Source organism: Colletotrichum karsti (genome assembly GCF_011947395.1).
Source record: "Colletotrichum karsti strain CkLH20 chromosome Unknown Scaffold17, whole genome shotgun sequence".
In the NCBI taxonomy this organism is placed as follows: Eukaryota; Fungi; Ascomycota; class Sordariomycetes; order Glomerellales; family Glomerellaceae; genus Colletotrichum; species Colletotrichum karsti.
This window is the reverse complement of record NW_024065917.1, coordinates 155877-178531: the sequence shown is the minus strand read 5'-3', so window position 1 is coordinate 178531 and position 22655 is coordinate 155877. Positions and strand designations below refer to the sequence as shown.

Below are 22655 nucleotides of genomic sequence, written 5' to 3'. Positions count from 1 at the left end.
GGGCGGCTGGTAAGCGCAGAAGGACGAAAAATTGCGCGACAGAATGGTATGCCGCTTTGTGTGCCCGGTGTAGTCGCATTCAGGTCGTTGCGTCCGCTTAAGGACAACCCAAGCTCTTGGAAGCTAGCTACATGCCTCTGATCAGCAAGTATCTTGAGAATGACAGCCGTTCGTATGAGCAGAAGAGATAGAGAGAGAAGGAAAGAAGAGAAAAATAAGAGGACGGGATCCCTACACCAGAAACAGTGTATCCGCTGTGGCTTCAGGAAACACTGCGCGGGACGGCAGGCTTGGCCTGGTCATTTGGGGACGGACTGGATCATGAGTGACATTCCCATTCGACCCCACACTTTGCACAGCCTCCTTCCACCATGCCTTGTTTGAAGCAAGATGAACATCTTGGAGCTGCAACACGATTCTCCAACGTCCTCCTTCTCCTGAAAGTGGAGTCGTCTAACGTAGTGTAGCTGCAGAGCCTGCAGAACCAGCCATCAACTCGGCTTGTCTTCCAGAGCCATGCTTGGGAGCTCCTGTGCTAGGCATGGAATGACTGCAGGTCCTCACGAAACCGAATCTTGGATTTCTGACCAGCGGCAAATGGCGACATTGATATCCAATTGCGCCCTGTCTCCCGGTACTCGTGTGATCGCAGCTGTCCGTTCGTTGAGATCCAATGTCACCGCGGGCTTCATCCCACAACGGCGTCATGACCCCAGGGCAGCTCCATGTTGTCCATTCGCCGCGCTGCCATGCTCCTGGTCTGTAGGTATTTCGTCTCTTGCTTCGTCCAATTCGCTTCCAGGATCTGTCTCTTAGCATTGTGACATGTCCTCTGTTGGCCTCGGCTAGCCGCAACCTTGGGAGGTCTTCTTATGCGCAAGAGAGATGCGGCCATGGAGGGGGGATCTTGGGACGAGACCCTTTGCCGGCATTGACTTCTCATGCGAAGCGACACGCGACGCACCCCAAGTTGGGAGAGCTCCCGGAGGTTGAACCGAGCAGAAGCAGCATCGACAACGAGGTCTTCTATGGCGCACAGAACGCTCAGTGCCGTCCACACGAAGCTCCACCAGCTTCGTAGCACTGACCAGCGAGAGGTCCTAGACCTAGATGAGGCCCTGCGATGTGGGTGAAGCTGAGTGGGAGAGTTGTGGGTGTCGTCGTGGTGTCCATGTCCTCCATGCCAGTGGAGAGGTCGATCCAGTGGAGTCGAGGCTGGCAACCCCTCTGTCGTATCGTCAATTTGGTTTTTCTGGCGATAAGTGCCCCTCCCCCAAGCTGTCCACGGCGCACAAACCACCACGACACTCGACCCCTCGCGTGAAAATCGGTACATGCTGGTTGGTGTCATTCAACCGACGATTGCCCGCAGCTTTTGCGGCCAGCCAATCCCGAGAAGCCATGCCGACACAGCGAAGCGTCCAAAAATATCATGTCTCCTGACAGCTGTCTGCTCGCCGTTCTCGCGCTCCGGCCATAGTCCCAGGCCTCGCTGAGAAACAAGGAGCGCGTCAACTCGTTGAAATCGATGTCAACTGTGAATTGTGACGCAACATTGTGGACAGCTGGGGCAGCCATCATCAGGGACTAAGGTAGTGGAACCTTTAACCTCCGTACCCTAGGTACTCTTGGTATAGCCGCCGTCATATTGTGGCATGGACCAACAGATATGCCCTGTAGTTGGGTGATGGAGGGGCAACTTGGGTCTCCGGAATGCCACCAGCAGGAACCCTAATGCAAATGGCCGCGATCCAGTCGGAATACCAAGGTCTGGCAATGGCTCCATGTTGAGGTATCGTCTTCACACCGCTTAGCAGTGTCTCCTCTCGCTATTTCTTGGCTTTTAGCTTGCCAGTCATCAAATTGATGCATTTCGTGCGCATGTTTCCTGCAGGGCTGGCGGTACATGGCAGCACCGGTTGTTGATGTTCTTCCGAGATCCCAGTGCCATTCGAAACTGCCAGGGACCATCTATAATTAATCAGCCATGACCGGACGAAGATGAAACTGCTGCGCCTTCTTCACGGGCCCGCTGTCCTATCCACCGTCAAGGTTTTGTCCGCAAAAGCAAAGAGTTTGGGTAACGTCGTTGGGTTGACGACACTTGTACTGGTATCGCCCAGACACCACTATTCAATGGTCTGGCCGGGGGAAGCTCCTGCAGCCACGTGCGTCGTCACGGACGATGCGACCCTGCAAATTCTATGCCGGACTGATGTCAAATGCCAACAGCCTTCAGCCGCGCCTGAACCAAATTTTTGGAATTTCGAGATCGTGGGCCGCGGAAGCGTGAGTCCGGGAAACCATCATGCCCGCATCGCATGGCTGTAATCCGTGAGACGAGGCATCTGGCCAAAGACAGTTGCTGTCATCGTTTCCGCATTGTAATCAAGTCATGTGACAGTGACATGGCTTTCGTCGATATACCGAGCCGATGATGTGAGTTGGAAGCCAATGCGAACATGGCAGATCCGTTCTGTTGGCTTTGAAACGGTTCGCGGGCGTAGAAGAATAACCCGCGCCGAGCGGCGTGGTCAGCTGTCAAGCGTCTGTCACGGCGGGACGAATCCGGTGGTTTCCTTTCCCCATTTTCTGCGGATAGCCAAGGCGATGCTATCAATAGAAGTCGACCGGATGTTCGACACAAGACGCGTTTCCGTCGGTACCAGGGCATGTCTTGGCATTCTGAGACAGCCGCAACTTGGGGTTTGTGTCGACGACATATCAAGTGCACCTCCCGAATGATGCCATCTTGATTCATGGCTCTAGTAGCGATCCAAATTGGGCACCCACGCCGTGATACCTAGGCAGCGATTCCGTATCGCGGCGGCAATTTCGGCGATGCCTCGTAAGCCGCGTCTTCGAGGTTGCGTAGTCGAAACACTCGGGGGCGTCGATGCGGCCATTGTTGGTACTTGCAACTTCATGGCTTCGGACAATCTTCTTGAACTTGCGTTTGTATTGTTGTTGAAGAGTGAAAAAAATATTGGTGCTCGTGCTCAAGTTGAGAATTGACAAAAGATACTGCGAGTGATTTGGATGTTGTAGCCGGACAGAAATGCCTTGGCACCTATGAGGTAGGTAGGCACTGGTTGGGAGGCTCTGTCCACGATGTAGCGACGGCAGGTACACAGCAATTTCAGCGCCTAGGTTCCCTTCCAGGTTGGCGCCACACTCAGCGGAACCACTGAGATTGGCTGCCCGGGGTCCTTACCTTCCACATCTCCTTGCACACCTACCTTACCTGACCAGGTTAACAAGAAGGCTCCATCTCTCACAGCAGTGCCTACCTTACGGGAAAGAGCATCACGACAGAGGCGGACTGGTAAATGCCAGAAATATGGCGCTTTCTAGTTATGTAGAAATGGGCTATCAACTGAGATGCCTCCAGGGCGGCGGTCTCGGGTGCTTGCTCAACCGCGATACAGGCACAGTCTGTGCAAACTTGCAGATCACTCCGCCAACGACCTGATCTACCTTTTTTTGGCATCACGTTCATGAACCGCATCAGCTCACTACATTTGGAAGGAAAGAGTTTAATAGTTTAATGCGATGGATCCTTACTCCCAGGGACACCATCGCAGCCATCGCAGGTCTCGGAAGGATGACCGACACCATCGCCACAACCCACTCGACAACATCGACTTCGACTACGAACAAGACAAGTCAAGACACCAACGTCACCGGGACGTGGACCGACGGATTCCGCAATTCCAACCAGGAACACGGAATTGGGACTCCGGCAATAACGCGCCCTATCAAACCACGCAAAGTTCTGGAAACATTCAAAGCTGGCTTTCCAATGTCAACCACCAAGGCGCGACTTCCCCCAATATTGCTGGGAAACGACAGCAAGAATTGGAACCGTTACTCTCGCGTGGCCCAAATTGGAGACCACACGGTTTGGAAATCCAAGATGATTTTCCTCGACGCCACAAACGCTCTCGGTCACGCGACAGCTCCATCATTCCAAGTGATAAGAGACGCACTGGGCAACGGCCTCTAATGCCCACAAGAGACCACGACCCGGGATTTCAAACGCGGCAGGTCTTTGATCAGATTGTACCAAACGATTCCATTTCAGTGGACAGAACTCCGTCTCCAAGATTTGAGAAGCGCGCTCGACACAAGACTAGAGAAGATAGGTACGAGTCGAAGAAGCAATCTCGGCACCAGGAACGCAGGCCTCGGAAGGAAAAACACGAACAGCCAGCTTTCCCGCAAAAGAAAAATCTTTCGTCTGGTAAAGACGTAATGGGAAACTTCCACTCCGAAGCTATTCTCAAGGACAGACTCACAGTACGAATGGCAACATGCTGTGTCTTTTGTGGCCCGTACTAACATCTTCCAGCTGCAACCTGCCATTACAGCAGGTCTTTTCCAGAATGGCCGCGTGTCTTCCCCAAAGCCTGGTAAGCCATACTACAAAAACCGCAGTCATGAAACATCGCTAACGCATTCGTAGTTGAGGAGCTGGCGTACAATTCCTTGGCTACACTCGAAAACCCGCCGCCCCGTTTGCCCTCACGACAACAGCACAACCGTTCCCAGGCGAAGCAAAGAAAACGCCTGGAGAGAGAGGCTGACGAAATGCAGGCGTTTTTAGGACGCAAAGACGAGCGACGTAACGAGACTGAACGTCGACCTGCGAGCCAACCGCATCTTGGTCATTTAGAACGGAGGCCCAGAACCCAATTTGAACCGGACAACCATTACAGGCAGCGTGACATGGACTTTGAACCCAGGAGATCGCCGCAGAACGACTTCCAACAGAGTTTGAATGCATCTCAGCAGTCATGGGGACAACATGGTTTCTCCGCTCTCCGGCATCGAGCAAGCAGTAGGGCAACCAGTTACCTGTCATGGTCAACAAGCGACCATGTTCAATCACTGATACCGCGCGAACCTAGCAACGCACGCTCTAGCATGACCCCCGAGCTGATAAGAAGGGAACTACGTGATACTGGAGTTTTTGACGACACCGGGATATCAGGCCAGGATCGCAATTCGGGGCTCAAAGCTCCAACAGCAAGCAGATCCCACCATCACGTACGAAGCTCGACCGGCGGAGAGACACCTGTCAACCAAGATAGTGGGCTGAGAGCAGCTACCCCCGTGCAAAAACCAGCGATTGTTCGGTATCAAGACAAGAGTGTCATGACAACAGACGAGCTCCCACTTGGAGCATTGGAGAAGTCCAATGTCAACAGAGGAAACTCTTCACATTCCAATACGGAAAACGCGGAACAATCCCTGTCAGATTCTGATTCCAAGTCGACAGAACAGAGCGCTAGAGCTTATGGCACCTTGGCCTCGGATCAGAAGACTCAGCCTTCATTGACCCGATCGCAGGTCGTTGGCCAGGCTTACCTTGGCCCTTCGTCGAAAGAAATATCTACTCAGACAACACCGAAAGCTACTTCGCACGAACAGGGTACAGAAGAAGCTGCTGTGGAAATTGGAAATAGTGAAAGGATGAAACCGTCTATTGCAGCATCATCCGGCACGCCGACAACTTGCGACCCAGCGGTTTCGCTAACCAGGTTGCCGAGAGAAGCATCTGTCGAGATTTGCTTGCATGGGGACCAAACGGCGTCTGCCTCAGGCGTTTTGCCGAGCTTCAACACCTCAACAAGCAATTTGAGTACTCGCCTTGAGGTGCTTCCACCTGGTGATAACATCGCAACATTTGATCCAACCTTCTACGACAAACACGCTGGATTTGACGCTTATCGGGGCTCATTGAATTATCAACTGGGTCATGAGCCTGAAAGCACAGAAGAGAGAACTCCTTTCGCTGAGTCCGAGGTCATGTCGCAGGAACCCCATCTACAGCAATCCTTTCACTGGCCTACTCGTCGCGCTCACGACACGGTAGTGGGTGTAGGTACGTCTCGAGCACAAGTCCAAGAGAGTATGCTTGATTTCATCGCCCGCGCTGAGAGGGACATACTTGGAGACGGGAATGGAGAGGTCGATATGCATCCATACCATGGTATAGGAAGACAAGATGCCCTTCAAAGAGAAGATGAGTATGAAGGGGATTCTTACGACTGGGAGCAACGTCCCGACATTGGGTTTGACATATTACAGCAGCCAGAACAGCTGCAATGGCAATATCCAAGAAGCGTCAGGCGGAGCCACAGGATGCCGGAGCTAATATCAAACTCCGGGTACCATTCGCAGCCCAACACTTACACCAGCCGCAGACGAGAAATTCAACCAGTAGAACCAGCGGAATTCTACCCGGCAGACGAAGCCCAAGAGCTATGGCCACCTAACTTTTTCTAACGTTACAGATGACCTACTTACTCAGGCTGCTGGTCCTTCCACTTGGTTCGCAGGCTGGATATGTCGACGTCACATTTCTCTGCCTTGGCAATGATGGCCTTCGCCTTTCCTGTCACTGGCGCGTCAATCATCATACCATCAAGCGTCCAAGCCCCGCGACCTGCCGCGCTGGCTTTCTCGTCCGCTATGGCAACACGGACAGCCCATTCCACCTCCTTCTCGCCCGGGGCGAATAGCCTCTGAACCATCTCAACCTGATTCGGATGTATGCACTGCTTTCCGTTAAAGCCCATCGACTTTCCGCCAAGGGATTCTTCTTCCAGCCGCTTCAGTCCCTCATCCCCCTTATAAGAAGTGCAGACGAGATCGATAGCACTGGGTAGACCGGCGGCCTTGGCAGCGGTGACGATGGCAGATCGCGCATACAAAAACTCGGTGAGCGCCGGAGTCCTTGTCAATGACAAATCCAGAGCAAAATCCTCGGCAGCGAAGATCAGACCGCTGAGATACGGGGATGCCTTGCATATTTCCGACAGATTCATCACGGACCGCGCAGACTCGATCAACGCGATGATTTTGACAGGATTATCCGAGTTGGCAGTATGCCTTTCAGGAGCGACGTGCCGCAGAACATCGGTTACGTAGGTTAAGTCTGCGGCAGAATTGACCTTAGGTACGACGACAGCATCGACATTCGGGAGAGACCCCAGAGAAGTGAGATCATCCAGGGCGAATTTCGTCTCCACGGCGTTGATTCGAACAGCCATTTCAGAGATGGAAGCCGGGCGAGACTTCTGGTTCGATAGAAATGAGCGAAGTTGATCTCGGGCTTGGGACTTCATCGACGGCGTCACTGAATCCTCGAGGTCATATGTGACGTTGTCGGACTTCAGACCCAAGGACTTTGTGAGCATCTTTTCCGACGAGGACGGCACTAAGTGAACATTAGTTGATGTACAGTAATGACTGTTGGAGGTTTGAGCAACCATAAAGAAGCGCTCGGCGGATTATCGACGAGGACCTGGCCGCCATGATGGATAACTTGTCCGCGGTAAAAGTGGAATTGGACCTTGTTAGTGGTAGCTTAGCACCGTTGAATGAATCGAAACTTGGCTTTCAAGCAGTGCACTGGACTAGTCGAGGTGAATATTCGGATTGAGTGAGGGCAAGCAGCAGCGCAGGCAAAAACACTTGGGCCCGGCAATTTGTCGTCTCTTTAAAGAAGAAGCTCGGCAACTCGAGCGCAGAGCTGTTCAGCAAGTCGGCTATTTGGGGGTGGTTTGATGTCAGTGAGCTCCAGAATGACTGTGATGATGTAATTAGCCGGCGCCGATTCTGCCCCCTCTGACCGCTGTTGGACCCCTGTAATTCAAGACCCCTGCTCCCAATTGAATCCAACGGTGCGACCCCTAGCGGAATAATTCAACCTCCACGCGCCGAACAGCTTACCGTAGCTTCAACGAGTGGGACACGCACCGCCAGCGCCAGCTGAATGCCACGCCTGCGGCCCGCGCATTACGACAGCTGTACCGTGTTAGTTTCTGGAGAGCAGGCATCCCTCTCTTCCCGCAGCCCTCTCTCCCGTTCGAACGAGAACAACCGGACCTTTACGACGCCACGACATGCGCACGACGATAACGAAGCCGAGAGTCTGATCGCAATCAATCAATTACGTTCCTGTCAATATCAAAAGTTGAAGAGTGTCGCCTGGGATGGAGTCGAATCAGCAGCTGCCGCAGCAAGATGCCCCCGGCTCCTTGAGCTGGCGGTTGAGCTCGCATCCCATTACCCTCTTGACCTTTCTTACGTTCCGGATATGTAAGTTGGTCTTGGACCGTTAGCTAGGGCATAATGGGAAAGATTAGACTAACAATTGCCCCGAATAGCAAGCGTTCTTGTGTACTTCCTCGGCTTGTGGATCATCAAGAGCATGTACGTCGTCGCATGACCCATTTCCCTCCAACGAAGCCCCCGAACCGAGCCCGCGATCTTCCCTCAAAGACTGCGTCCAAGATGTCAAGTTGCATTCGAACAGCGTGTCTGCCCAGCCAGCGCCGCACACATCTCGCCCGGGCCGCTCCACGTCGCATAAGCAAGGTCACAGACAGTTCCACTAACAGGTGCTCTACACAGGATCATGATCTTCATCATCACCATCCTCCTCCTCGCCGCCGACTTCTACTACCTCAAGAACATCGCCGGCCGCCGCCTCGTCGGTCTGCGCTGGTGGAACGAGGTAGACCCCCAGACGGGCGACTCGCAGTGGGTGTTCGAGAGCAGCGAGCCCGGCACCAAGACGGTCAACGCGACCGACAGCCGCTTCTTCTGGCTCGCGCTCTACGTCCAGCCGGTTCTCTGGATCCTCCTCGCCATCTTTGCGCTCGTCAGGTTGCAGTTCTTGTGGTTGCCGCTTGTCGGTGAGTTTGTCCCGTGTCCCCATCCTTACCCCTTGCGTCGGAGGACATCTTCCCCCCGTTTCGAGAGATTCTTGAGTTTTGCTTTGGCTAACCGGTGTTCGTTACGCAGTCATCGCTCTCGTCTTGACCATCATGAACGCCATGGCCTTCTCCCGGTGCGACAAGTTCAGCCACGCGTCCGGCATCGCCGGCAGCGCCCTGTCCTCGGGCGGTTTGGCGGGGAGCATCGCGACTAACATGGTGGGACGGCTGTTCAACCGCGGTTGAGGGGAGACGACCTTCCCTCTTGAACCGTACTTGAAGCGGACCTGGCGGTGACAGTGGGATATTGTACCATGATTAGAAGAGGAGCCTTTGCCGGCAGACGGGGGGAGGTTGCGGCGGGACGCACAAAACAAACAAAACAAAAGGGAGACGAGACGTGGCCAGCCGTTCTTCGCCGCGAGGTCGGTCGCAACGGTGTGTGGCCTTTCGATATGCTATACCCCAACTGTATACTAGACATGTAAGCATGACCCGAATTTCAACGATGATTTCTTTCTTGGCAGGCGGCGGACGGGTTCCCAAGCAGGACTATGTGAGAGCGTTCCTTGGAAACCTGGTGAACAACGCAAACCATGTGTCGAGCGACTTACGGCAAACAACGGCTTTGCTTGGAGCGATCTCACACGACATTTTGCAAAAACCACGGTTGAAATAACACAGCAGCGGGTGTCGAATCATCTTCATTCCATCACGCTAAAACTACTTCATCCACAAATTGCCCCTCCAACACACCGCAACCGCTACACAACAAACATCCGCACGCAAGAAACGGGTATCGGCAGCTCCTCAAATGAACAATACTCTTGCTCTGTTCATCCACTCCTCCAACGAACCAAACGAATGGTATGTGTGTGTGTTGCGTGAAAAGATTACCAGAAGGCTACGCTCGCAAAATAACGCCCCATCAGAGGAAAGGAAGAGAACAGGCAGGCATACTAGAAAATGTTCGGTCAGAATTATGCCACAAGAACTGCTGCTTTCTCGTTTTTTCTCTCTCTCTTCATCGCGAAGTACAACGACAACTACCGACGCTGACCTCCCTGCCCGGCCTGCTCGATCGCCGCGTCCAGTGCCCTCTCCTCTTCCTCAAGCCGCCTGATCTCGTCCTCCGTCATGCCGTCTTCGATGAGATGAGACACATTTGAGTTAACGTTTGGCGTGGACGACCTGGCGCCCTCGAGGTTGGAGTTGACGTTGTCTAGCGAACGTGAGGCGACGGATGTGTGCTCTTGCTCGTTGTAGGGTGCGAAGGGGGGACGGTGGTGGTGTTCTATCGGGCTGTTGTTGGCGGAGGAGGCGGGGATCGCGGCGGCGGCTATGGGCTCCTGGCCGATATCGTTGAGGTGACGTTGTGATGACTGGTGCTGCTGCGCCTGGCCGTCGTCGGAGTAGGGAGAGTGAGGGGACTCGACGACGCGGGCGTGGGTCTCCTTGTCGGCGAGGTACTCGTGGGGACCGCCGGGGCCGTAGCCGCCGTTCTGGGCGTGGTCTGCTCGGCGGCGGCGTCTGCGGAGGAGGAACCAGATCAAGAAGGCGATGATGGCAACGCCGAATACAGCTCCGATGACGATACCTGCGATAGCGCCCGGGGCAAGACCACCGCCGCCGCCGCCGCCGCCGCTGTCGCTGCCGCTCTTGTTGTTACCGTTTTCGCTGCCGGATACAGATGTTGACGATGGTTTCACGGTAGTCGCGGAGGTCGCGGAAGTCGTCGATGGTATGACGCTAGAGCTGGGCGGGAACCAGGACGAGGTGCTGTTGATATCTTGACCAGTGAAGTCAACACCTTTCTGGTCGACCCTTGCCATGATTCTGTTCCTCATTTGGACGTATACCTCGTCGCTGTCGCTCGCACTGCCGTTGTAGACTGTGAAAAGACCGCTTTGGGTGTAGCCAGTTCCAACGATGGCATCGTTAACCTTCTTTTGCCACCCGAGCACGAGGAACATATCCCTGGTAAAATATTCAGTCACCTTAGTATCGTTTACCGACAAGACAATTGTGGGTTTGTCTTGCTGGAACTGCACTGTTTAAGCGTCAGCATGAGTATCACAAAGCGAGTTGATGTGGAAAGCGCATGTCAAGCGGTTCTGGGTTATAATGCTCACATCCGGATGCGTCGCGCTTCATGCCAGGCTGCATGAGAGATTTCGGCATCGATGGCCAGGGATCTTTCGCAGACATGATGGGGCCAACGGTGCCTTTATCGTCTTTGTAGCCCAGCCAAGTAGCGTTCACGACTACAGCATCCAAAGGGTCGAGTTGCCATGCGATGGTATGAGTGCCTTCCCAGGTCAAGAGGACGTGAGAATTCGGAAAGTCTTGAGGGCTCAGTGTAGATGCATCGATCTCCACAGTCAGTTCCTTGCTGCTGCCGCCACCTTCGGTCCCGTCAGATCGATCTCCTTTGGATGTCGCATAAAACGGCGTGTTCTGGTCGTCCCCGAAGGGGAGGTTCCTCTCTCCTTCTTCATTCTCGAATATGCCCGGCTGCAGGGACATGTTCGATCGTCTCCTTTTGTCGTCGAAATGTGGAATGTATTGTCGAGTCGGTCGAGTCCAAGATAGTGTTCGTCGTCGGTGGAGTCGATATCGAATTCGTGTAAGTCGGTAGGCCCACGCCCGCGTTGTAAAACCAATCCTCAACCCAAAAAAGCCCTCAGTCGAATCCAAAGTTCACTTCCTCGCACCAAAATCCTCGTGATCGTGTGGAAAAAAATGTCGAAGCGAAAAAAAATGACCAAGAGGAAAGGAGAGTCGAGAGGAAGGAAGCAGGCTACGGGGAAAGTGAACAGTAGGAGGACGTGATTAGGCACGAAGGATAACGGGCCCCAACCCCAGTCTGGTGTAAGACGGCAGGTATGTGAGAGACAGGGGGGAGTGGAGGGTCAAGAATGGATTGGAGGATCGCTAGGAAAGAGGCGGAACCAGGGTACAGATAGATACGTTGGTACCTGAGAAATGGAAATGGGAAACAACTGGGCTTTCGTCTTTTGTTGGTTAGGTTGTGGGAAACGGTTTGCTGGCGGGCCCTTTCGCGCTCGCGCGCTCTGTGAGACGTTCAGCTCGAGACGCCGCGGTTTTTGGGGTTGGTTGGTTGGGTCCCCGTCCTTCTTTCTCTCACAACCTAGGTACGGAATGGATCTGCGCTACACACCAGCTGCAGCAAGCCACGCGCCAAGACGAGCGCCGCGTAGAGAAATGTGGGTGGTGGAAAGGATCCGCGGCTTCTTTCTGATTTGTTTCCTGGCGAATATCTGTAGGCAGGCTCTCGCTCGAGAAAAAACAAGTGTATATCTTACGGCTGTTATGCTCCTATGAAACGCTGCACTTTGTGAGGTGGTGTGTGTGTTCTTGCATGCATTCGTCCTCGAGCGAGGCGCTGCTGCTTCGATTCCTTCCCTCGACGCAGCCCTAGCCTCTCACTGGCTTTGTTCGGTCGCCCGGGGCTGAGGTCTCGTTGGTTTTCTCGAGGTGGTTGTGTGAAGACAGTCGTCTTCCAAGGGAGTGAGCGGACCTCGGACTCTGGAAACGATCGAGTAAGTTTGCACTCGGACACGATGGCTATTGATAGAGAAGCGTTGTCTCTTGCTCGAGTAGCAGTCCTACACAGAGCCCTGCTGATCAGACGGTGCCTCGCTCGTCAGAGAGAGCAAACAAGAAAGACGAATGTTGCCTGCTCTTTTGATGAGCTCCCCCCACCTTGTAATCCATCAAACTCCAGGGTTGTGAATCCCAGAGACCCTCCTCACCTTTCATCATCCTCCCTTGACCTTCCCACCCCTCTCCCTTGGGAAACCGCTAGCCTTCTTGTCAGACTTCCCACACAGAACCTCTGAGACTTTGTGATACCGTGATCAGCAGACGGTGTTCGTTACACCACATCACTGACAGACCAGATCTGCTTCGCCACGAAAAAAGAGTGACATGCACGACGCATAGTAGTTCGTCCGCGCGTAAGACTCCCAAAAAGCTTAGGTTTCGAAGACAAGCATACCTTCTCATCTCATCACTGGAAAGAAGAGACGGACCGAGATGAGATGATAAGACACCCGAGGAAGAAACAGAAACAGCAAGCCATTCCGTCCGTGGGCCCAATGTGTTCACCAAAAGATCCAAAAACCTCAAGAAGAGCAAGCGTGTAAGGCTGTATAAAAGTGGATACCCTACTAGCGCGGGACGTGGACGGTGGAGCTCATACCCCAGCCCCACCGTCAGCAAACTCCAAGCCGACCGGCCAATGGAACGCGGCGCAGGTTGCTGCTATTAATTGAACTTTCCAACAAAGCGACTTCCCCTGCAGCGACAAGCACTCGCTCGTCTCCCGAGAACGAGAGGCCGATGAAGGTGGTGAGGAAATGGGACGAGAGATGGACCCCTACCACTGCTGTTGATGGTCTAGCGTTGCTGCGCTAGCGCCGCCGCTGCGGCTGATGTTGGACCAGCCTGCGTTAGCACGGGGGGCACTGCCATCCCATCCACCTGCCGAAGTCTTCCTTCTATCGTCTAAGAAGGACGCGCCGTTTCCTGTGCTGAAGGGCATTCGTTCGCTGCTTGATTACTTCAGCACTTCTGCTCCGCCGAATCTCCGACTGTCTGACGGTTGTGTGGTGAGAATGGAAGGATTGGCCGATCATACGGACCAGCATCAGCAACAGTCTACCAACGGGAGACCAATGAGGTATTGAGTGGGCACGTAAGGTACCTCGATAGACCGTAGGCTTCTCCAGACGATCTGATTTTCCGTCTCGAGCATCTCGTACGTCCATCTTCGTCTGAAATTTGAGACGATGGGACAAAAACGGCGCAACTGTGACCACATCTGTGTCGTTGAACGCTCAATCTCTTCTCAGTCAGAATCCAATTTCTGTAAAACTGCCTCTTAAGAGCTAGTAGCTACCGCATCATCACCACTCCTCTGCTGCCTGCCGATCAGCCCCGCCGACAACCCGAACACCCCGGCCCGCGGCCATGTCATCACATTGATGTGGTGGATCCGACACCAACACCAACTTACACACTCGGCGACAACACCAACACACTGAGCGTCCACTACCAACAAGAAAACATTGTTCCCTCCCCACTAATCCGGGCGACTCGCTGGACATCGTCGTCGCTGCGGGCGTCTAAGTACCTTATGCCAGCGTTGTAAAATGCTTTTCTGTGGCATCTATCCCCGCGAATGAGCGAGCTTCAACAAGCTCGCCCAGAGATGCAGGGTTCCGACTCTGTTTCTGCTAAACCAAACCAACAAGAGTTCCCAAAGTTCCAATACCTATCCCCTGATGCTTTCTAGCTCCATTCCCCTGCAGGTTGCATACACAAGAAAAAGTTGGGAAGTCCTATTCAAAAGCATAATTGAGAAAAAAAAGAGGAATTACACAGACATGTTGACATCCAGCCTTCCGGCAGCAATAGTGATGGAGTGCCTGCAGGCCTATGACATAAAAATGCCTATTGTGACACTGTCAAACCGTTAGACCGTTGAACCCAAATTACCGTTGTTGGCTAAGCCTCTACAACGCTTCACAAGATGTCAAGGACGTCTTGGCGATCCCATCGGCTCTGACATCTCACCATGGTACACAGTGTAACTTCGCTTGTCACTCTTGGCTGTCTGGTTCACTTGGGAGAACACATGTCTCCCGTCTTGTGCTATTAATCTGCGTCATTGCAGGTGAATTATGTACGCGAACGTTCTACAGCTTGTAGTTTAACCAACCCAACGCTGGTCCCCAAAAAATCACATAACGAAGCGTCCCAACTCATACAATGACAACAACGCCCGTAGGACAGACAAACTGGCTGCATTATCGTTTGTGTTGTTATTGATGTTGTGTGATCTGCCGAAAGTAATACGCCTTTGTCAAGGAGGGCCATGCATTCTCCGCATGCTGGGCTTTGACAAGAAAGCCCGACCTGCGTTTGTTTGGCCATCCTCGCTATGCAAAAGTCATCGTCATTTCCTTCTCTTTGCCAAAATCATCGTCGTCATCGACATCTGCCCATGGGTTACTCGCAATACTGGGGGCCGTCTGCGCCGACTTCATCTCCGGTCGGGTTGGACCCAAATCATCTTTTGGTGGAGGTGAGGGAGTCCTCGCCGGCTGGTGAAAAGAGGTGTCGAACGTCATTTGGATGTCATCCTCGATGGGAGAGGCTGCAGCGTGGTAGGGCGACGGAGTCCGCTGAGGAAACGTCTGGCTCGAGGGGAATGTCGGTGTCCGCTCCGGTGTGTACCCGTACGAATTCGAGGTCTCGTAGGACGCTCGACCTGGCACTGCGAAGGCGCTCTTCGTCTCGCGCAGGCTGTCTCGTGGGTTTAATGATGAGCTTGACGAGTTCAGGTCGAGCTTCATTGGCGGGAGGGTAGACTTGAGCTCCTTTACTTGGAAGTCTGGTTCGTCTTCCGCCTTCTGATTTTCCTTGGCAACCTCGGCACGAATGGCCTCAACGTCGAAGAGCACACCGTGATTGTTGCCTTCTTTGTCTTCGGTCCTCGGGTTTGGCTTGCCATCCTTTGCTGCGTCCTCGTAAATCTCCCACTTCTCCTTATCGGACTTCTTGCCGCGTCCAAAGATGGAGAATCGGCTCTTCTTCTTCTGGCCCTCCCTTTCGAGCTCCTTGCGTGCCTCTTCAATCTCGTTGATAAGCTCGCGCTGGCGTTCTCCGTGGTTTTCGGGGTCTGGGTCCTCGATTTCGCTGAACTCGTCGCTCTCCACGAGCCAGCCGCATTCTCGAAGGAGGCGAGGCATAGCCTTTCTGTACTCCATGTGACCTTTGACAATCTCAGTGACGTCAAAGTTCTCGATCCAAGGAACCTCCTCGATCTTGGCCAAGCCGGCGACCTTTCTAGGGCCACCGCTGGTCAACCGGAAAAGGTAGGCAAGAATCCAATCGTTGGTGCTGTAGCCGTTGACGAATCTTCCGGGTACTACGGTCCGCGCTCGTAGCCACTCGTCCTTCTTGATGATAAGAGGCGATCCAAATAAGTAGACGTCCTGAACCAGGCCGTAAGCGCCCTTCCTGGCCAGCTCCAACAGGCAAGAGAAAATCACCCTTGCCCCAAGTGAATATCCAACAAGTGTAACTGGGCGAGTTCCCAAGTTTCTGTCGATTAAAGAGTCTGCCAGAATCAGACCAGCGGCCCACGCTCGGTCTTGCGAGACACTCCATGGGTTGTCGATCAGATAGGACAGCTTGGTCAAAACGACGGGCAAAGACAAGGCGGCCATCAAACTGGTCAGAATGGTGCTTGCTAGGACTTGCTGAAGACCTTGGGTGAGAGCCTAGGGTATGTCAGTATGGCACTGGACTGTGGTGCTGTGGAAGCTTCACGTACCTCAGTCGCTAGAATGTTGATGGTGTCACCCATACTCCTGAGCATCTCTGGTTCCCAGAAGACAGAGTAGAGATCACCCATGATAGGATCCACGGTACTGAACGGCAAACGGACGTCATCGACTTTGCCTGTCATCCATCCAGCCACCGTAACAACCAGGTGCACCCGCTTGTTGTTGTGCAGGGGCCGGTACTCAAATGTCTTGACGGCTCCCGTTCTTCGGTTGGCCGCTCGGCCACCAATAACGCTACCTGAAGCCGCCGCGCTGGAGGTGATGATAGCAGCTCCACCGACACCGCCGAGGAAGGTTCCCGTTCCGGTGACACCGATCGTGGTGAAACCGGCTGCCAAGCCGGCGCCGATGACGGGAGCAAGCAGACCAGCGGACAGTCCGATAACCAAGCCACCGCCGACGGTGGCCAATCCCATCATTACGTATCTCTTCCTGAGCGCCTGTTTCCTTCTGTGCTCCATATGCTCATCCTCGTTCCAGTTCTCTTTCTCGGCAGCCTGTTGCATTTCCAGCGCATCCGTTACCTTCTTTTCAAACTTCCTTACATCCAACCAATCAATCTGAAGGCTCTTTCCAACTCGCTCGAGTAAGATTCTGGAGCGACAGTCGTAAACGGAATCAGCGATCAACAGGAGGAACAAGTCGCATAGCACCGTCCAGCGCAAGTCAATGTCAATGTTCTCTGCCGTGGATAGCTGCGCTGGTGTCTTGACGGGCGGCAGTTCTTCGCCCTCGTGAGTTTCATACGGGGGCGGCGCTTCGGCTGCCTTTTCTTCTTCCGGCAGCGACGGGGAAGAGGGAGGCAGCGTTCTCGGCGACAGCGCTAGTGATGATGACCGCGGCGAAGATACTGACAATGAGGTGCGCGACTCCTCTGCCATTGGGTTCTTCACCCTTGCGTTTGCCATCAGCAGCGGCGTCAAGTCTGAGGGGACAACGCCGTGGGCGCTCAGCTGCTCGACCATGACCTGCTCTTGAGCGCTGATGTCCATGTGAGCATACAAACGGATCATCATCTTCTGTCCCCACATCTGGGTTGCTTCGGCAGACATTGCTACCTCCTTCTTCGCACCCCTGGTGTGTTCAACGCTCTCGGCCTCCTTGACCAGGTTGTGGATCTCCAGCCTGGTCAAACCGACGTATGCGATCCTCTGGCCCTCGGTCAAGAGATCCTTGGTTGCTTGCATCTGGGAAACGGCATCTCGCGCCTCGGTGTCGTCTTCGGTCATGCTTGTGCCCTTCACTTCTTTGAAAAGATACTGCGTGTTGTCATCCATACTCGTCGCGGATTCCGCGTCGTCGTCCATGATGACTCTTGTGTAACCCTTGCCTGCTCCTCCCAGTCCACCATAGCCGTATTTCTCATCATCCACTTCTTCGGTATATTCCTTAGCGACCAATCTGTTGTCGTCGTCATAAATGTCATAAGGTGCGTATGCGGGCATTTGTTGCCAATCATCGTCGTCGTCATCCTTCTTCTCCTCTGCGTTCGCTGTAAGCCCTTGGTGGGAGAACTCTGATATGACCACGTTGCTAGCGGTGCTTGCGTCTCTTGTGTGCGTATTCGCGGCAACTTTCTCTGTTGCCTTTGGCTCTGGCTGGTCTGCCTTATCGGTGAGCTTCACGGGGGAGTCGGGTCGGCCTTCTTCTGCCTTGTTGTCCCCCTTCGCTAGCTCCTTTGCGTCTCCGTTCTTCGCATCGCTGTCAATCTTTGTGGTACCATCTTTCGCTTGTTCCGTATCAGCGGCAAAAGCAGCTGGCTTCTCTGCTGCGGTGATTGATGTCTTGTCTGCATTTGAGGTTGCTGAAGCTGTAGATTTCTCTTCGGTGGGCTCGATGGGCTCGGTTGCGGCAGATGCCTTTTCTGACGGCTCCTCCTGCGGCTTGTTCTGTACGCCTTTCGTTGTTGCAATTCCATCTCTGTCATCATCTTCGTTCGTTTCCGTGACGCTCTTGTCTTTAACTTCCTCCTTATCCATGTTTGAAGTCACAGGGGTTGACGGGGTGTTCGAATTGTTGCCAGAGGCAGCGGCAGTGTCCGGCTGCTCGGATGTTGCGTCCTTGAAGTCATCATCGCTGTCTGATTCGGCCTCCTTGCTGTTCTCTTTCTTGGTGCCATTGACTTTCACGTCTGTAGGAGCGTCGTCGCGTTCGACCTCATTTTCGTTCTTCGAGGGTTCGGGATCAGGGTGTTTCGGTTCGGATTGAGCGTCGGTCATCTGATCGGTTTGTTCGGGCGGCGGCGATACATATCGTCTGATGGGCAGGCCGAAATCATCAAACTCGGGCTTTCCGGTCGTCATTGCTGCAGCTGGGGGTTGCTGTTGTGCGGTTGCATCTGATGCAGGAGTGCCATTTGGTTTCTGGGCGGTTGCTTCCACCTTGTCGGCAGCGGCAGCGGCGGCCGTGGTCGTTGCGATCGTCGGTGAGGGGTTATTAGTGGTGGCAGACTCGCCGGAGCCCGCCATGTTGAAAGGATGCACCGTCCAGTCCTTTAGACAACAAGCATGCGAGCTGCGTCGAGGGACCAGAAAGAGATATTAACCGGCCAAGGGGGGTGGCTCTTGTTTGTGTGCGAGTGGTTTTTTGTGTTTCGGGTGTTGAGAAACGAATGGGTCGGTTTGGGGGGCGTTTGGCTTGGGTCGGGCCAGGTTCCGCGGACTCGTGTAGGACGACGCGCAATGAGTCCAGTGGTGCGAAGCTGACTACTTGCTTCTTAGCGATTACGATTAATGGGCGCTGTGCTGGTCTTGGGGTACGCGTTGCCGGATATGTCGACGCGCACAATGCAAGTTGACGTGCCGGCTTATGGTTTTCCTTCCTGCCTCTGCTCTGGCGGTTCAGGAGACAGCCAAAAATCCACGTGTGAGTGGTTTTTTTGTTTAGATGACGGGAGTGAGTGGTTCTTCGAGGGGGCATAACCGGGCTTGAAAGGGACAGGATGATGAATGTTCAACTGACCCTGGACTGCTTGAAGAAGGAGAGATTCAAATTCCCCATGGCGATCCGCTACAGTGGCATTCCAGTGGGGCTGGCCGTCGCAACCCATCCACGTCCATCGAAATGGCCCCAAATGCGCTGCGAATTGGAGGCATTTGGAGGGGAAGGGGGAGGTGCCCGGGGTCTGAGGTAATCTCCAATCAATCGTCTGCGCCGCCCTGCACTCCTCTGTCATCGAGGACTGTGCCCGCTGCTGTCAGCCCGATCCGGCACACCGCCCAGCACACCAATACAGTCATCGTTTCAGTGGTCTAGAGCTCTGACCGCTGACCAGTCCTGCCGTCTTGGAGGGGTGTTTGTTTGGAGAATTACTGACGACACCGGCCGGATACTATCATGGGCAGCCCTGCTTTTCAGGAGTCTCCTATGGCTCAGTTCGGATCCTAGCGGATCGAGGATCCGACTTTTGGGTGTAGGAGAGTACAATCGTCAAACAAGTCGACCGTTGAGACATCCAACACACCTAGACACGCTCGACCAACTGAGAATCAGTTCATACAAGAAAGGGAGTCATCGAGGCACGTGGCTGCTAATAACTCGAATACCAAGCTTCGTAGCAGAAATTTCCCATTAATTGGTATCTCAGAACTTTTATTGTACCTGCATTCCAAGCAAATCCCCAAACGCCCTTGTGATGCACCCTGATTCTCTACGCGCTTCCATCCGCCTGCTCCGCTGACGCACTCGCTGGCACAGCTTCGCTGCTCTCGGTGGCGCCCTCCGCATTGCCTTTGTGTCTCCTCTTGCGCTTCTTCTTCGCGGTCGCGTCTCCCTCGCCGCCTTCACCCGTCGTCGAAGGCTTCGGCTTTTGTTCCCCGTCCGTGGCTTTCTTCGCCTTCTTCACGGCCAACGGGTTCGGCCCCTTCGGCCCCCTCTTCTTCGCCTTCTTCTTTTCCGTCTTTCCGTCGGCCGATGCCGCATCGCCCTTGTCCTCCTCCTCCTCCTTCTCCCCCTCGTCATCTTCGCGCTTCCTCTTCCTCTCGGGCCTGATCAGTCCGTCGCGGAACTTGCTCTTTTCCTCCTTGGCCCTAATCTCCTGACTGTCCGTCGCCATCGGCTCGAGGATCATGACCGAGCGCTTGATGTAGATCTGGGGCACGCCCGGGATCTCGCGGAGCATGCGGCGGACGTCGCTCGACTGGCTGGCGACGCAGTAACGGTGCTTGTTGACCAGCGTTCCCTTCGGGTCGACGACGGCCTTGAAGCAGTCCATCGTGCTCAGAGGTTCGGGGTAGTCCTCCGGAAGGTGGCCGCATCGTCGTCGCTCGAGCGTCTTCGCGAAGTCGATAATGTGGTTCATTCCGGGCTCGCTCTTACGGAGGTACAGCTTGCGGATCTCGCATTGTGTGATCACTGTAGTGCACCCGTCAGACTTGATACCGTTGAGAGATTAAGCGTATGTGACTTACTGGGCTTGACCTTGCCGTGCAGTGTGCGTTCGAGGCCGGCAAGCAGGTCGTACTTGGCCTTCTGGGTATCCGCCACGATCTCAGCATCGACGAGGCATTGGTACGGTTCGCGGAAACCCCAAGTCAGGGAGTACTGATTCATCAGCTTGCGATACTGCTTGCTACGTTTTCCGCGCATTTTGGCGTTGTGCGGCGAGGTGTTGACGTGCTCGACTGTGTGTAGTTGTTGTTGCGTTGCTGAGGGACGTCCAGGCAGTGAGTGTTGTTTGAGTTCCCAGTCGCGAAATTTTGAGAAAAAAAGTTGCGATAAGATAAGAGGTCGGACCCATGAACGCCGCCGACGTTTACCCCACACTTCCGCACCGTCGCCGCAGGGACTCGCCGACGGACGTCCACTTCGGCAAACATCGTAGATTCACTCTTTCGTGGGTTAAGACGGATGTTCTTGAACTCTGTGCTATTCGTTGATAACGATTATCCGATTTCACTAAACTCAGAAAGCCCGAAAAACGCCGATTTTCCCCAGAGTCGCCGCTGTCATCCAACCCCAGACAGGGCATATGCCAAATTATTGTAGACTTGCCCTTGCGAAGCATTTCCCATGCAGCTCTATTCCCAAAATGTTCATTTCGTAGTGCGTCCTTGCTCATGCATCATGTCGCCTGACGAGCGCAGCGACGACGCTAATGTCGTCCAATTTGCCTGAGTTGTTAGCCCAAAGTTCGATGCAAAGCTGTCCGAGAGATCACTCACCTCCCTCCGTGGGCAGGCCCTCCTCAATCGCGTGCTCCATGAATGGGCTTTCGGCAAAGGGGTCAGTCGCGATCTTCTTCGCCGCGGCCACTAGCTCCTCGGCAGCGAGCTTCATGCCTCCGTTCGCACCGCCCGTCCTGTCGCCTTCGACTCGGTCCCCTCCTCCTTCGCCATTTTCCCAGCGTTGTATACTGTTCTGGATGCTGCCGATGATCTCGTGCTCCCACAGATTGTCAATGACCCCGTCCGACATGGCCAAAACCACGTCTCCCTCCTGTATCTCCACCACATCCATGACAGCGTTCTTCTCTGGGGTGTCTGGGCTATTGGTTCCCAGCTGGCGGGGGCAGTCGAACCAGTGCCACTGTTCCTTGGTCTTGTAGACTACCTTCTCGTGTCGAGGCCGGAGGATCATGACCTGGCAGTCGCCCAGGTTCGTCACGTAGACTTGGGGCACTTGCTTGCTGCCGTCCAGAGTTTTGTAGTGCAGGAGTGCTCCGCTCGCTGTCGTGGTCCCTTGCCAGTCATTCGGGTCCGATGTCGCTTTCAGAGTCTGCTCGTAGGCCGTCTGGAGATACGCCACCGGGTTGGGGTTGAAACGATCCCCCTCGTTCGTAGCGTCCTGCTGAATCGCCGTTGCCCAGTAGTGAAGAATCAAGCGCGACCACAGCCTGAGCCAAGGTTAGTCTTCGTTTCGCCAGAGGAGGGCCATTTCCTACCCAGCATGTCCCCGAGGCCGCGTCGACCACGCGCCGACCCCATCGTTCGCACATATAAAGTTGTCGCTCGCAAAAACCGCATCGTCTCCGTTCGTCTGCCCGAGAATGATCTGGCCGTCAACTCTTGCGCGCCGATCGCGGCTCCGGTGGTGGGTGCTGAGAGGATCGGAGAAGGAACCGGAGGGAGGAGAGAGGAAGGGCGGGGGAAAAGGTCTCGGGGGTCGTTTCGCGAATAGTGATACTCCGGTCTCGAAGCGAAAGGGATGCGATCGCGGTTTCTGGTGGTCGGCATCGTCCGTCGTGGTCGACAGAGACCGGAGACCGGTCTTAACTGGGGTGGTAGGCGGCCATGGTGCGTTTCGAGGGCTTCGAAAAGCTCTCGGCGGCCGCGCTTTGAAGGGTGTAGTCGCCAACAAGGGCCCAGGTAACCTCCTCATTCCAACTATGAGGCAGATCAGGCGCCTTTTGCGATGTTGGATCGCAACTCTCCCGAATAGATGGGCCTGGAGCCGTTATCTTTGGCAGTGTCGAGGACGCCGCTGGGTGGTGGGCATGGCCGGGGGTGTTGTTCACCTGGGCTGCTTGCTGCTGCTTGCTGCTGCTGCTGCGTTCAGTTCCAGTTGGTTGGGGGCTCTCCGAACCGGGGGTTAAATTGGGTGTACACGT

At 54.4% G+C, this 22655-nt stretch overlaps 6 protein-coding genes across 6 annotated transcripts; 2 read left to right on the top strand and 4 right to left on the bottom strand.

The window, feature by feature from the left end:
* Window positions 1-4254: 4254 nt before the first annotated feature.
* CkaCkLH20_05865 (uncharacterized protein) lies at window positions 4255-4628 on the top strand (the record flags this gene model as incomplete). Its single annotated transcript, XM_038888582.1, has 4 exons — window positions 4255-4299; window positions 4352-4412; window positions 4466-4543; window positions 4597-4628. The coding sequence occupies 4 exons, from the start codon at window positions 4255-4257 to the stop codon at window positions 4626-4628; spliced, it is 216 nt and encodes a 71-aa protein (XP_038745918.1).
* A 1680-nt stretch (window positions 4629-6308) lies between these two features.
* Window positions 6309-7323, bottom strand: CkaCkLH20_05864 (HpcH/HpaI aldolase/citrate lyase family protein; the record flags this gene model as incomplete). Its single annotated transcript, XM_038888581.1, has 2 exons — window positions 6309-7225; window positions 7278-7323. The coding sequence occupies 2 exons, from the start codon at window positions 7321-7323 to the stop codon at window positions 6309-6311; spliced, it is 963 nt and encodes a 320-aa protein (XP_038745917.1).
* A 680-nt stretch (window positions 7324-8003) lies between these two features.
* CkaCkLH20_05863 (golgi apparatus membrane protein tvp23) lies at window positions 8004-8975 on the top strand (the record flags this gene model as incomplete). Its single annotated transcript, XM_038888580.1, has 4 exons — window positions 8004-8109; window positions 8178-8223; window positions 8425-8708; window positions 8818-8975. The coding sequence occupies 4 exons, from the start codon at window positions 8004-8006 to the stop codon at window positions 8973-8975; spliced, it is 594 nt and encodes a 197-aa protein (XP_038745916.1).
* Window positions 8976-9775: 800 nt separating this feature from the next.
* On the bottom strand, window positions 9776-11255 carry CkaCkLH20_05862 (uncharacterized protein; the record flags this gene model as incomplete). Its single annotated transcript, XM_038888579.1, has 2 exons — window positions 9776-10779; window positions 10862-11255. The coding sequence occupies 2 exons, from the start codon at window positions 11253-11255 to the stop codon at window positions 9776-9778; spliced, it is 1398 nt and encodes a 465-aa protein (XP_038745915.1).
* Window positions 11256-14695: 3440 nt separating this feature from the next.
* On the bottom strand, window positions 14696-18576 carry CkaCkLH20_05861 (duf726 domain protein; the record flags this gene model as incomplete). Its single annotated transcript, XM_038888578.1, has 2 exons — window positions 14696-16042; window positions 16096-18576. 2 exons carry the CDS (start codon window positions 18574-18576, stop codon window positions 14696-14698), a joined length of 3828 nt encoding a protein of 1275 aa, XP_038745914.1.
* A 1181-nt stretch (window positions 18577-19757) lies between these two features.
* Window positions 19758-22426, bottom strand: CkaCkLH20_05860 (rRNA-processing protein utp23; the record flags this gene model as incomplete). The annotated part of the gene is made up of 4 exons (XM_038888577.1): window positions 19758-20461; window positions 20518-20730; window positions 21271-21941; window positions 21990-22426. The coding sequence occupies 4 exons, from the start codon at window positions 22424-22426 to the stop codon at window positions 19758-19760; spliced, it is 2025 nt and encodes a 674-aa protein (XP_038745913.1).
* Between the last annotated feature and the right edge of the window lie 229 nt (window positions 22427-22655).